The 14,362-nt window shown below is 40.4% G+C and overlaps 2 protein-coding genes and 1 long non-coding RNA gene across 10 annotated transcripts in view; 1 reads left to right on the top strand and 2 right to left on the bottom strand.

Annotated features, from left to right (window-relative positions):
• Window positions 1-10,956, bottom strand: part of LOC119717037 (uncharacterized) — a 70,624-nt gene extending 59,668 nt beyond the window's left edge. Inside the window, exon 1 of the long non-coding RNA XR_011809807.1 lies at window positions 10,571-10,956. This is a non-coding gene — a long non-coding RNA (uncharacterized lncRNA). The remainder of the gene's footprint in view (window positions 1-10,570) is intronic.
• Window positions 2,619-12,880, top strand: SVIP (small VCP interacting protein). Of its 2 annotated transcripts, none has more exons than XM_027457599.3 (4): window positions 2,619-2,821; window positions 3,418-3,468; window positions 5,128-5,241; window positions 12,740-12,880. In XM_027457599.3, exons 1-4 carry the CDS (start codon window positions 2,759-2,761, stop codon window positions 12,773-12,775), a joined length of 264 nt encoding a protein of 87 aa, XP_027313400.1. In that variant the 5' UTR covers window positions 2,619-2,758; the 3' UTR covers window positions 12,776-12,880. The 2 variants fall into 2 exon arrangements, with proteins under 2 accessions (XP_027313400.1, XP_027313401.1); XM_027457600.3 differs by lacking the exon at window positions 12,740-12,880 and adding an exon at window positions 6,045-7,557 and having other exon boundaries at window positions 2,621-2,821.
• The window catches only part of GAS2 (growth arrest specific 2), a 90,644-nt gene continuing 87,804 nt past the window's right edge, over window positions 11,523-14,362 (bottom strand). For all 7 annotated transcript variants that reach the window (XM_038179481.2, XM_072039160.1, XM_038179477.2 and 4 more), the window contains one exon: window positions 11,523-12,923. In XM_038179481.2, coding sequence (XP_038035409.1) covers window positions 12,705-12,923 — 219 coding nt within the window. In that variant the 3' untranslated portion in view covers window positions 11,523-12,704. The remainder of the gene's footprint in view (window positions 12,924-14,362) is intronic.

The following is a 14,362-nucleotide window of genomic DNA, read 5'->3' as shown; positions in this document are numbered from 1 at the left end:
CCTCCCCTGAATAAGGCCCTTATTTCCCAAAATTTGAACGTGTATGTCATTTTCAAGCATCAGCACATCCAAACACTCAAAGATCCTGCTGACTTCATGTCAAGCTATACATACTCAGGGTTTCTTTAAGCTTATTGCAGGAAGCCTCAAGAAGAAATCAGTTCTTAAAGGACCTCAGACTAAGCAAAGTTACTGCAAGGTTATTCTTTAACTTCAGCAACTTCCTTAAATGTCTTGTTAGAGAACAAGTTGGTACCATATTTCCAATTACTTCTCAATAACCAGCACTCTGTGCCTTATGCACACAGTTTTAAAGTGTGTTTTTGGTTGGACCAGTCACTTCTCAGTTATATATCTTATCCGCTCACACTACCAGGAAGCTGCGCTGTCTCTCTCTGCGGAGAAGTCTTGTTCAATAGCACTTATAACTTCCTCTAAACCTGGTAGGCAAGACAGACACCTTTTTGCTGTATTCAGGGGTTATCATGGTACTGATGGAGTATACAGGGGACTGCAGCAACCATGAACCCCTGAGGTCTCACCTGAAGCTTGACAAGCACTCAACACTTAATTGCTTAATCCATCCAACTATAAAACCATAGCACCTTGAAAGCTCAGAAATGATAACAAAACCACTTCCATTACAAAGCATCAACTTAAATCATAACACCCCAGAACATGCTGCAGCTCCTGGAGCACCACAGCCCTGCCACGCTGCTGCAGCTTCATGCCCTGCTGCAGACAGCCTCTGCCCGTGAAGGATGGAGGGAGGCAGGTGAGTCTCCTCCCTCCCTCCAGCTTGATAAGCCTCCCAGGACTACAGACACACTTCTGATGCTCACTTCAGAAAGCCCAGGGCCATGCTGTGACTGGCTCAAAGTACTTCGTTTAGCAGCATGATAATCCTCTCTGATGGCTAATTAGAGCTGCAGGGAACAGACACCAGAACTAAAATTACAGTAACATATGACATCATGTACTCGTGGAATAAATAGCAGGACAAGAACATGGGCACAAAAATAAGTACTTGGTTCAATAGCACTGAGACAGGAAAGAAACTGCACAGATGTGGCATTGTTTGTGAAGAGTACTTCTAACACTCTTCACCTAACCCCTGAGAAGGGCTATATAGACAAAACCAAGTTCAGGAAATGTTGTTGAATAGAGCAATGCCATAGCTACTATAAATAACTAGGACAAAAGAGAAGGTAGCAACATTTTAAGAAAAAGGAACAGAAATAGTCTAAGAGACAGGAAAGAGGAAAAGACTTTTGGAAAATTCGGTATCAGTAAATGCAGAGAAACAAGGCCAGCATGGAGAAAAGAGGTTTGCATGGCACTTCAGTGCTGACAGGAAAGCACAGCAAACCATCTCAAAGGGGACAAAAGGCTGAAGCCCAAAATGCAGTGCACAGAGGTGCTTGCTGTGCTCACTGACAACATCGCTGCAAGCTGAGATTGTGCCAGAGCATTTAAGGGTTTGGTAACAGGCAGATCGCCATCAGCTTTCAGCAGGACCTCTGAGACACCTCACCACCACCATTGTATTGGAGCATGAAGCGAAAGCAATCTTTAGACTGCACTAAATCTGGCTTAAGCTTTAGTTATTCTGACACTTCCAGAAATCTAGCAGATTCTGGTGCCTTGGTTCCTTCCCACTTAGCAGTTTATGCTAATTTCTCAGAAATTATGTCAGAAATCTCTCAGAAATTGCTTCACCTTGGAGTGCCAACTAAGCCAGTTGGGAGGAATGGGGACAAGCGCTACGGTCTGCAGAAACCAGAGACTTTCAAGTTCTCATTTCACGATAGCACATGTGATAGCACCAAAGGGCTGCCAGGTATTGGCACATACAGCTGGGCCAAACCAACATAATCAGACAGAAAGAGCACTGTGCATTTGCTAGATATCACCAACTTCTATCAGCATGACTCCTGATAATGTGGCTCAATGCTTCCATCTGAATCTTGCTTTATCGCTGACAGCTAAATACAACTTTGTCTGGTCAGAGGGAAGGTTTGTCTGTTTGTGATTTAGGGCTGCAGGAGCTTTCTACTGACCCCAGGAAGCCCCCTGCTGACATTCAGTATCCGTATCATTGATACCTTCTTGCCAAAAATACAAGTACCCGATGTGTGGAAGCAGCCTGCCGCTGCTCGAGGCCAGAGGATGGCAGCATAACACCAGGGAATGGAAGCGCTGCTTCTAATTTAAGCACACTTCCAGTAAACTACAAGACCTAAGGTTTACCAGAGCCACCTGGAAATTAATTAGACTACTGCCCCTCTTGCCCTAACACAGTGAAGGCAACGTAGTTTACTTTTTGAAGGATTTATTGTGTCCTCAAGTGCATAGACATTGACACTAACGCCATGAACAAACGGGAACTGGAGCACTGCTGGCCTTTGGGGAGGGCTGGCTACGGGCCCGCCAGCACCGCCTGGACCCGAGCTACACGGGGACAGTTCCTGGGGTGATTCCTCGGGCTGTGACTTCACCGCCCCCTTCGGCTCCCCCGCCGGTGACCCCACAAAGCCGCAGGCACCGCCTGGGCTCGCAGCGCTCAACCCGAGCCCGGCCCCGGCCCCGGCCATGCCCGCCCCCGGCCGCCCCGCACGGCCCCGAGGCGGGGCGAGCCCTGCCCGAGTGCGGCGCCGGGCGGAGGCCGCAGGCGGGGCCGCCGCCTCCTTTTCCTCCTTCTCCTCCTCCTCCTCTTCCTCCCCGGCCGCCGCCAGCCGTGCCGGCGGTGGGCCCCGCCATGGGGCTCTGCCTGCCCTGCTTGGGGGGCGCCGTCAAGGACGTGGTGGAGACGCCCGACCCGGTGAGTGCGGCCCGGCCGCTTCCCCCCGGCCGCCTGCGAGCGCGGTGAGGCCCCGAGGCCCTGGGCCTGGCCCCGCCGCCTGTGTCCGTCCCCCCCCCCGCCCCTCCGTTTGCACTGGGAAGGGGAGAAAGGTGCCCTGGAAACAGCGCTGGGGGCTCCCCGCAGCCGCACGGGGTCAGGTTTAGGCTGCAGGGACAGGAGCTGCTGCAGGGCTGGTTGCCCCTGCCCGCCCTCCTCCACTCCCCACCTGCGGCTTTTAGCCAGGCAGAGGACAACAACCCCTTCTTTACCTTCCCCAAGGACATTTATCACTGTCTTCTCCTTGTTTTTCGGGGAGCAAAAGCACCGTAGAGGTTTCTAGGGGGGGAGGGTTGGACTGCAGCTCTGTCAGCAGCTGCTCCTCTAGCCCATTAGTCACTAAACACACTTTGTTCTCCCACATTTGCAGTGGAGGTAAAAACGATGCTAATTGACATAAGGTTGGCATTTCGTGACAGTTTGCAGTACAGATTTGAGTCACTTAAAAATGCAGACTTTTAAAAGAAGGTACAGACTGTATCGGAATAGAATTTCACTGTCTTTCACATTTTATTTAGGAAATAAAAAGAAGACAGCTAGCAGAAGCTGCCGAGAAGAGGCAGATGGAGGTAACGCCTGATTAAATGCTATTTATTCAGAATATATTTGGGGAGCTGGTTTACAGGGAAAGTAGCTAGGACTTCTGCAGGAACACCAGATATTGTGCATGGATTATGGGTATTGTCGCTAAGTCTTCTGAGTACTGATATTTTACCTCCATACTTCAGTATATACACACATATACTAGATTGTGCAGCTAGGTAAGTACTCAAATACCACTGCAAGGTAACTGAGCTTTTTTGGATGGAAGAAGTTCTTTAAGAGTTTGAAAACCATTAAGCAATTGAAGAGCAAGTTCACTGTTACTTTTTCCACACATAAGACTTGAAAGCAAGAGACAGAAATACTGAGAGCTAGAGTTGTTATTCAACCGCTGCAATGGCAATTTCAAGTTACAATACATTTTGCATCTCTTAAAAATGCAGATTATGGACACTCAGAAGTTTGATTTATCAGTGTGGGAACAACCAAAAGTATTTCTCATTTTAAGTTCTAGTAAGGTAAAAGTACGTACTTTGTCTTCCATCTTTTTAAGGCTGGTAGGTTTTGGCAGTTTCAATAGCCTTAAAGCTTCACAAGGTCATCATTGATCTAACAGAGTAGCTAGAACTTGCTAGCCTATCTTCCTATCTAACAACTTCCTTGAAAAGTAAGGAAAATGAACCATACAAAACTGAGAGTAAGGAAAAAGTGTATCCTGAAGACCACAGTTGATCTATAGAGTCATGTGTTGCTTCCATGTTACTGAAATTATATATCGAATTAAAAATTGACTATTATTAGTGACGACCACATTGACCTGGTCTTGAGGAAGTTTGATAAGTAATTGAACCAACAAAAGTGACATCTCAGAGTCTTTCTGTAGAAATTGTTACTTTTCATTTTTGTCTGAGACTACATATTAAAAGCAATCCTCCTGTAGTCTCAAACTTTTTTTTTTTTTTTTTTTTTTTTGAGGATAGCTGCTTGAAATATACTTTTGAGAAGTGTATAAGAGAAGGAAGTCCTCATCTAGCTCTTAAAAGGCTAAAATGGTTTCCTGGGAGGAAGGAGAAATGAAGCAACTTGGGTTGCAGATAGCTTTGAAGTTTTATGGTAGCTATTAGGCTATTAAAGAAAACACAAGTATCACTCTGTTACTCTCTCTTTAAAAAAAAAAATTGATAAACTTGTACCAAGGACTTGGATAGCATCTCCATTTGATGAGAAGAGCTGAAAAACATGAATGGGTGATTAAACAGCTGAAGTTCTTAGAAGTTGTACCTGCCAAAATTGTCTCTTCCCACTTAAGTCTGTTCATGAGGGGAAGAAGAGGCCCTGACGCTGGAAAAAACTACAAACCAAAAGCCCAGAGCTTTTTTTTTTTTTTTTTTTGGTAAAGTGAAGTTCTGTCCTTGTGTCTTAAGGGATGCAAACTGGGTATGCTTAATTGCATTAAAGTATGTTCACCTGGATATATTAATATCAAACTAGAACTCCCTCACATAGCTGCAAGAGCACTTAATATAAAGAAGTACTCCGAAAAGTCTGGTTTGACATCATGGTAGTGTTAATTACTGTTTCCATCTTTACATGCAAACCAGAGTTCACAAGATACTGTTTCCAGGACTCGCAGTTTGGTTTCTATCCATAAAAATAACTGACCTTATGCAAATATTTCCTCGCAGGCTTCCTCTCGAGGTATTAAGAACACTTATTCCTTAGAGCAGAAGAAAAAGAAACAGGAAGAAATAGAAAAAAGAATTGCAGCTTCAGGTTCTGGAGGAGAAGGAGGACTGAGAGTAAGTTTAAAAATGAAACAGTATGATGCAACTGTCTTCATATTCACTAAGGAAAATCCAATTTTGTTTTGTTGTTGTCTACAAGATTGAATAATGCAAGAAAAAAAAAAAAAACAAGAGGAAGGGAAATGGAATAGAAATAGAAGCATGTGTCATGTATTCTCAAGCAGATTTAATTTCTGGGATGCAAGGATGGCAGAGAGCTTAGTTTTCCCGTCTTGCTCTCAGTTTCTGCACCAATGATCTGATTCTCCTCAGTTTTATGATACTCAGCACTGGAGAACCTCCTCCCTGACCTCAGTGTCCCATTTCATTACCTCCTGAGACTTGCTCTTCTTGGCTCAGAGTTTACAGAATATCACTCAACTAATTACAGTAAATGCTTGAGGTTTCAACCATCTTTTTCTCTTTCTAAAAAAACGCAAAATGCTGCCCTATTTACTGATAAACTTGGTTGCTGCTATTGCTACCACTTTTCTAAATAAACTGTCCCAGAAAACTGGGTGAAAATTTAATGCAGGAGTTCTCCAGGGCAATAGCTGGATCCGTTTCTTGAAACACAAGCTTTGTAAGCAATTATCTCTTCCCCCTATTGCTGGATATGAGGGCATTCATAGCAGTGTAACTCTGTGGGTGGGAGTTCACATATCTGCTACCACTGGTGAGCTTTGTGTCCACCACTCACTGGATATAAACTGCATTAGACAAGGGAGTTGGTCGTCTTTGTACAACCCTGTGGTGTGGATATTTCCCCCTCCAGCTTCATATAAACCTGTGGTGCATTTTGTTGTTTTTTTCTTTAGTGGCAGGTTGGATAAAGAAGTATGACTTCTGGAGAGACGATTGATGTTTACTGCCAATAACTTGCCAGTTTCTGCAGCCGAGTGGCACTTACTCATCATGTGGCTTTAGCTGTTTGCGTATGAAGACTCAGCAGTACTTTGCCATTGCAGGAGGGCAGATGTGGAATTGTGTACTAAGAAAGTTAAGAGCTCAAGCCTCTGAACACTAGGTTTTGGCCAATTTTTGTTTTATGTGCATGTTTTATTGGTTCCCTCTCAAGGGAGTGAGATGAGTTTTCTCACATAGAAGTGACGTCTTGACCCTGTAGTCAGTCTGTGTGTACGTTATCTGGTCAGTGGGTACGTCTATGTTTATGGCCAGCTTAGGCAGAGTTCACATGCCCACGTGATGTTTAACACTCACTTTGAGCTCTACAATTAAACTTTTCTCCAACTCCTTATATAGAATGGAGTTCATAAATATGTATCTGGATATGTAGGTTACCACATTTCTTTTCAGTTTCCTAATAACTTGTGAACTGCTTAAGGATTTAGTGCCTTTAAAAAAAAAACAAACAACTAAAGCAGTTTCAATGATAGGCCCTCACAGACTGAAGCCTTTTGACACTGTATAATACACCTTTATAAACCCTCTATACTTACAGCAAGAAAGCTGTTTTATTGTGAGTCTAATAACAGTTCTCCTCACTTTCAGATGTGAATTTCTCTTCAACATATACGTATTTATAAGGAATACTGGAACATAAACACTACGTTAAAAATACCATTAATTCATTGTTTTGTTGCTTTTTCCTTTTAAACACAAGAGGGCAGTGCTGCACTTCAGATGATTTTGAAAAACACAAAACAGAAGACCCATTATGTCATCTCTTGGCCAGTTCATTTGCTGAAACTTCTGTACTATCTGGGTGGGTTTGTTACACTGCACTAACATTGGCCAAATGCCTGAAGCTCTGTCGCTTTTCTTCTGTATTCAGGAATGTCTGTAATTCCCTTCCCAAATGTGAAGCTGCCTTGGATTATTTAGAGCTACCTAAACTATGGCATAACTAGTGACCTCAAGCCCCTCTTTTCACAGACAAGGAAAGCTTGTTGCAGCATGATCAATGTTAAAAAGCTGGCCACTCTTTTCCCTGAAAAGCATTGTATTTGGCTCAGCATGTCATTGACCCTGTTTTGACCTATATTGGCTTTTTGCCTTCCCTGAACTAAATACTTGTTTTACCTTCCGAAATTGTGTCTCACATTGTCTTAGGAGCTCAGTCCTGACACAGGGAATTTCCTGGCTTAACCTTCATAATTGACTCAAGAAAGGAGACCTTACAATTCTAATATGATAGTGTTAGGGCTAAGAAGTTGTGTCCTTGGCAGATGATGAATACATGTAGTTTCCTTTGATTGTTTGCACTTGTTCTCTTCACTGTATTTAAAAAACATTACTATGACCAATTAATTCTAATGAAAATGCATTGAGATGTAATAAAGTACATAAAAAAAAAGTTTGCAATGTGAATTTCAATCCAACATCTGTCCCATTTTGTGTCCTACAGAGATACATAGATGGTACTTAGCACTGGGGCTCGTCATTTGGGATATTTCTAACTAACACATTTTACTTCTCGCCCTCCATCTTATTGCTCCCCCAAAACTGTAAGGGAAGATCAGCAAACTGACCTAACAGAGAGTCGGTACTTGAGCAGTGATTATGAAGATTTTCATGGAAACCAACATAATAACCTCATCAAGCAAATTGTGATTCCTGGACACCTGCTGAAGTTTCCTCTTTGACAAAGCAAGAGGTATTTGCAGTGTGAAGTTCTCATGCTAGTGTGCCATGACATGCTACCCACACTTGCTATAGACAGGGCAAGGTAAGCCTATTCTGCTCCAGGTAATATTATCTGGACCAGCAAAAATGCTCTACATTTATTTTAAAATTACCACGCTGGCTGAACATAAACACCACTTGTAATTGATTCCTGTTCCAGCCAACACAACTGGCTTACTTGTGGCTCTTGGCCTGGCAATGTTCCTGGAAGGTGGGAATAAACAAAAATCAGATCACCTCTGATTGAGTGGGCCTTGTGTTTAAAGGAGGTTTTGCAACCCAGAATTACCACAGAAGCAAATCTTGCTTCTTTGTCCAACCCTTCACTAAATAGGAGATACGTCCACACTTCTTAAGTGACCTGGTTTTGAACATGAAATATATTCCTACAGCAAAGAAACACTTCAGAGGATTTGGGGTGCTGTTATTCTGTATTACAAGTCACCAAGTGATAAAGCTGTTTTTAAAAAAGCTTTCTGTACCATCCTGGCTTGATTGTTTGGACGATCACAGCCTGAACCTAAACTGGGAAATGATTTGGGTGAATAAAAACACTTCTTGTTTTCCTAAGTTTTCTGATAACGTTAATACCAGATCAGAATGAAAGCAAGACATACTGCAGTTCAGTAGCATACAATTTATCGTTGCCTGCAGAGTGCTATTAGGTGGTAAAGCCAACAGCTACATAGATTCAAGCTGCTCCCTACTTGGAGAAACAGATACCACCCCTCTTTGTTACCACTTTGTGCTGCACTAAGTAGCTATTAAACTCAATAGGAATTTGGTCCTTATTTCCTCCATTCCTATCAGTTCACTTCCCCTCAGAAACTGTTCAAAAACATTCAGATGAGTTAGGTGGTTGATACTGCGTTTGATTTACAGCACTATGACCACACCTCTTCCACCTACCTTCTGAAAGCATTTTTAGTTTCTTGCAAAACGCTTGGGGAAAAAAAAAAAAATCTGGCAGCCAGAAAACCATGCTCCTGAACTGACATCAAAGGGCTGAAACTGAGTGACAGGATAGTCTTGCAGCAATAGTTACAGAATGAAACCATCTGCTACTGTGTACTGTCAAGATACACTGATTCCAGGCAGAGATTGGGGCAGGACTTGCTGAGTTTTGGGAGGACACAGAAGCTACGGCACCGCAAGGGTAGGTAGGTAGCACCACTGGGAGCCCTTAGCCAAACAGATGGCTTCAGCATGTGGTTTGGGCACCCTGACAGATTCAATCATGGAGACAAAGCTCATCAGGTACGAGTGGTGCCAGCAGCTGGACTGGGATGGAAAAACCTCTCCAGCCCCATAAAATTTTGCGTGATCCTAAAGGTCTGTTTTACCTTACTTCAAACTCCAGTATACCCACAGGCTAAGAAAGTAGGAGACAAAGCAAAGAAAAGGCCCTTGGCTTCCTTCCCAGTCAGCAGCCAACAAGGCAGTACACAATATAAGCCCCAGAAGAATCAAACCTCCATAAGCATCTCTAGCAGATGCTGCTGTAACACTGTGCTGTGGCAAACAGCTCATCTCACTGATCTAAAATGAACACATATAATGTATTCAGTGTTGCGTCTTCAGTTATAAGAAGCTTGCTATACCTTCCCACACATATATTCACACCTCACTCTTTCACTCATCCCCACCAAGAGCCCTTGAGCTGGTTACCATAGAATTTCTCTCTCTTAAGTTGCTGTTGGTTGGGGGGGGACAGGGAGGGGAGTCAGTAATGCAAATGAAGGCTCAATTATCACTACAATAAAGATAAGGTAAAGTACTGTTCCCACTCAATTATATAAATACATCTGCTTGGGGAAAAAAAAAAAAAAAGACAAATAGAATATGAACAGCAATGTAACATAAGGTATGTTCTACAATAAGCATTAACAGGTGTTACAATTAACATTTCCAAATTATTTCTGAATTGTTTCCAGAATTATGATGTTTATTTAACGTTATATGATAATAGTTTTTAAAAGCCATCTTATGCCAATTACCATCTTGAGTTTTACCACCATTATTTATTTATTCACAGCTAAGAAGTGTTTCTGTGTTGGCTTCTACATGACCCAACTCACACTTCAAGAAGAGGCTCTGGTGCAGCTCAGAGTAGCTCAGCTTTGTAAGACTTTCAGCCTCCCTGACACTCACGCTCCACAGAGTTACATGATGACAAGTTGAGCTAAAGCCACTACGTGGTCCCCTTCTTCACTGTCAGCCTCCATTGATGTGTCAACATTTCATCTTTTCATTATTCACTGTTGTAACAAGGAACTATTTCAGAGTCTCAACAGACCTTGCTTAGGATACAAAACAACATTTGCACATCTGATACACTGCAGGCCAGAGCATCCACTAGTACTCTGATATTCAGTTCAGCCTCCTAGGAATCTATGCAAGATACCTTACTAGCCACACACCATGCCATAGAAATTTTAAGTATCATCCAGAATAACTGATGACCAACTTCGTTTCCCCTCCACAGACAACGTTTTTCAAACAGCCCGTTCTGTTTCCATACTAGCAAACAACAAGAAGCGCTCTAACTCCTTCAGCAAGATGTGGGTGCTCAGCTTTAGCTTTGTAACGTGAATTTCAGACTCCTAACTCCTCAGAAATATAAATAAATAAATATCCAATGTTGCTTCAGAGCTCAGTACAATAACAAGACACCACTTAACTAAAGAACTACACTTACCTTCCAAATACGATATCTCCAGCCCCTCTTTCCAAAAGAAGTTAAATTACTGCAGGATTTTTTTTATTGATTCTCCTGCTTTAACTTCCTTCTCCTTGCATCATACCTATCCCAGGTGTATCAAATAGCAGAAGCCCCACCTGAAAACGTTTTAGTCCAGTTAGGTGGCAGCAGGCAGTACTTTAAAAAAAATAAAAAAAAATAAAATAATCCTTTATAGGGCTCCTATTATACTATCAAATAGGCTGAAGTTTTAAGTCAAGTAGTACTTCAATGTGATTTTAGGATGCTTGAGTACAAATGCGTACCCTAGTTTATTATTTATTTATTTATTAAATTTTAAATCTTGGTTTGCATTTACTGGCATTATTTGTTGATGCTTAATGTTAAAATAAATCTAAGTATCACTTAAATATATAAAATTGTAAATGTTCTTAATCTATTAACATATATCTTCCAATACTGTGCACCAAGCAACTGTGTAATTGCTAGTATTTAGCAGGTATTTATAGGTAGTAAGGTAGGATAGTTCTATTGATGTGTGATAAAAAGTGGTGGTTTTAGTAAGGCATTGAGCATGAGGGAACAAGGTCTTGAGCCTGTCTTGCTGTAGCCAATAGAAATCTTGCCTTTAATTTTTAAGACCACAGGAGCAGATCATACAGGTATTTATTAAAATTAAAAAGTACAGAAAAATAGCAATTGATACTTTAAAACAAAACAACCTTCAGGAACACTTTTGATTCTGTTCTTTCCCTGCAAAGGCAGAAAGTTAAACAAAATCCAAGTATTTTCTGTGCTATCTGTCGTAAGTAAATGTTTGCACCACCATTTGCTGTTTATCTTATTATTAGGTTAGCAAGCAGTTCTACATTGTAGGCATCTACTCAGTAGCACCAAAGTACAGGAATACAGGTTACAAATACCAAACAAGACTTTGAAAACATATGAGTATTTTTAAAAAAGTTTATTTCATTTGTAATGAAACAACTGAGTTCTGCTCGAATTTATACAGTCAGTGAAATAATCCTATAAAATGATTTTTCTAGGAAGTTATAAGGCACATAAATTACCAAATATAAACAAAGAAAAGTAGCCAAAATTATGAACTAAGCCCCAATATGTCTTTAGCTATTTTAGAGGTGTGTGAATGATTTACAAGAATGTGAATCACTCTACTGACAGGGTAATGAATATTTTATATTTGGCATGACCAACAGAATGAAAAATAAGGGGAAGGAAAAGCTCACGCTCAAGCAGAGGATTATGTTTTGTGATGGAGGTGGAACTAGTCTGTTCTGAAGCCCCTCCTTGGGTAGAAGAGCCATGCATCTTTTACTACTTCCCTTCACAGCTTGCAAAACATCACCCTGCTAGTACAGCTGGCCATCTCTGTTGTCTGACAGGGGAAGGGGCAACCTCTCAGCTTCCTTCTGCTTCTATATTGGGCAACTCTGTCAGAAAGAGGAAGGATCTAAGTGCGGATCTAGCACTTGGTATTGCCTTTTGTTTTAAAGAGTAGAAGGGTTGTGGGTCTTTCTTCTTGGGCTATTTTATGTTTTGTTTTGTTTTTTTCTTTTTTTTTTTTTTTAAGTAATCACTTTGGGAAGTTGTTTGGCATGCAACAAGTCTCTATATTCTATTGCTTAAGAAAATCTTGCAACCCATAAAAATAGTCAATTCTGATTTCATTTCAAGAGGCATTACCAAATCATTTCCACAAATACTAATTTTCCACCTGCATATATATATTTCAACTAGTCTAACAGTCAAGGATTCAATGTCATAAGATTTTCATACAAATATATCGTATTATGTATTTTCTTCCTTTAACAGGATCCACTCCTTTATGTAACTCTAAGTATACATTCACGTATTAAAGAGTAATAATTTGGCTAAAAATATATGTCTATTTCTTATCTGATTGTAGTAATTAGCCTAGCAAGGGTAATTTGCTATAAAAGATACAGTACTAGAAATAAATATTTCTACAATTCAAAGATCTTCAAAATGGGTTGCCATTTCCAGTCTGAAAGTTTCTGAAGTCCTTTTAAAGCATAAACTAAATTTGCTACACTTGAGAAAATAATTTGGACCTACATATATAGAGTCCCAATCACATGAGAAGCTTATTTCACTTAATCTCCTTCTTGGTTTTGTAATGGGCAGAAACAACCAGATAATTGTCTGGATTCATGTCCCTGAGGGTCGGAGACTTGCTCTGGATTGGAGAAGTTTTCCCATCCACTCGAGAGATCTGCAGCATCCGGCACGGGTCATGCTTCAGTAAGTAACCTGCAAAAGTCTCCCATCCTCCTCCAACACGGACCATCACGTGTTTGTTGTGCAGCATCTGAAATTACATATAAAGGAACAAAAAATCTTCAAGGTGAACCATTCACTGGGTTTTCACTCTTCCTGCTGGAAAAAGCTCTGATTACTTAATTAAAAGTCACAGACATATTAGTAATTTGCTTTAAAATAAAAGCGAAAGAAACAAAACTGTAGAATGTTTTTTATTTGAACTCAGTAACTATTAATATTTAAAAAAAAAAAAATTTAAATAAAACTTTACATAAAATACAAAAATAGTTTATTTAAATCTTTAATAAAATAAAATAGTATTTAAAACTAAAAATTTTCATACTGTCTGTAAACATTACTACTTCTTTTCCGAGTCTGATGCCACTGAGTGATCCTGTTCTTCATGTAGTTAGTGTAAACATGGTAGGGCTCATGGATTATTATTTTTTAAATACATTAGTAAAGGTACCATCATACATGTTTTGAGACTGGGTTTTGTTTACATGAGAAGGAACTATATAAATGAAGTAGTGAGGGAAAAAAAAAAATCTCCTTTATCTCCTAAAATATCAAAAAAAAAAAAAAAGTTATTTAAGAAAATGAAGAAGTGAAGTACTGTTTGGTTTTTTTTTTGTTTGTTTGTTTGTTTTTCAGTATTGCTGACATATATTGTAAATAAAATGCTATACGGCGGGACATCACAACTGCTATATCTGTAGCTGTTTTGAGATACCTCAATTTATGCTGAGTTGTAAAAGAAGATACAAGAAAAGTCCCTAGGCTCATCCTAGGAGAAGATCTCAGTAGTGCTTATGCTTGCTGTCTTTATTCCAGCAACACTAGTGCTTGACCTACAAAGAAATTTTAGGTTAAGACAGAGGTATCCAACTGTCCAGTTAGGTGCCTATCTCTGTTGTAGAGTGTGGACCTCAAGGTCCACACATATTTTCTGCCTAAACTCAAATAAGGCTTTTCACAAATTACAAAAGTAACTTCTCTGCACCTAGTCAAGTCATAATTCATGCATTGAAACATGCTTTGATTAAATGCATCTTATGAATTGCAAAACATCATTTAGCCATAGCACAAGAAATTAAAAATTTGCCTTGTCAAAGTTCCACCTCCAGGCCACTGTCCTCAGACAGCTCTACATTGTCCTACACATGCACAACTGCCTTGAGGGCTTACAATATTTGCACTTATGAGAGTTATGTGGCACACAGACCTTTTGTAACCTAGCCCAGTGGTGCACAATCACTACACAGAGTACAGACAGCAAAGTAAATAAATAAATACATAAATAAATAAAAATGCCCAACTAAACAAAATCCTGGATAATAAAAGGCAAAAACATTAGGAAAAAAAACAAAACAACAACAACAACAAAAAAAAAAACCCACAACATATAAAAACACCACCACACCAACAATAAAAACAAACATAAGAACACCCCAACTTAGCCTAAAAAGATAGTTTCACTCCTGTTAC

This window comes from Anas platyrhynchos, chromosome 5 (assembly GCF_047663525.1).
Source record: "Anas platyrhynchos isolate ZD024472 breed Pekin duck chromosome 5, IASCAAS_PekinDuck_T2T, whole genome shotgun sequence".
Taxonomy (NCBI): Eukaryota; Metazoa; Chordata; class Aves; order Anseriformes; family Anatidae; genus Anas; species Anas platyrhynchos.
This window is presented reverse-complemented; position numbering and strand designations above follow the sequence as displayed.

What these genes read in the sequence shown, in the direction of transcription:
- SVIP (XM_027457599.3), top strand. Translation starts at nt 2,759, where the DNA reads ATGGGGCTCTGCCTGCCCTGCTTGGGGGGCGCCGTCAAGGACGTGGTG. An exon ending in TGGTGGAGACGCCCGACCCG is followed by an intron (nt 2,822 to 3,417) that starts GTGAGTGCGGCC and finishes CATTTTATTTAG; the next exon opens with GAAATAAAAAGAAGACAGCT. An exon ending in GAGGAGAAGGAGGACTGAGA is followed by an intron (nt 5,242 to 12,739) that starts GTAAGTTTAAAA and finishes TGTAATGGGCAG; the next exon opens with AAACAACCAGATAATTGTCT.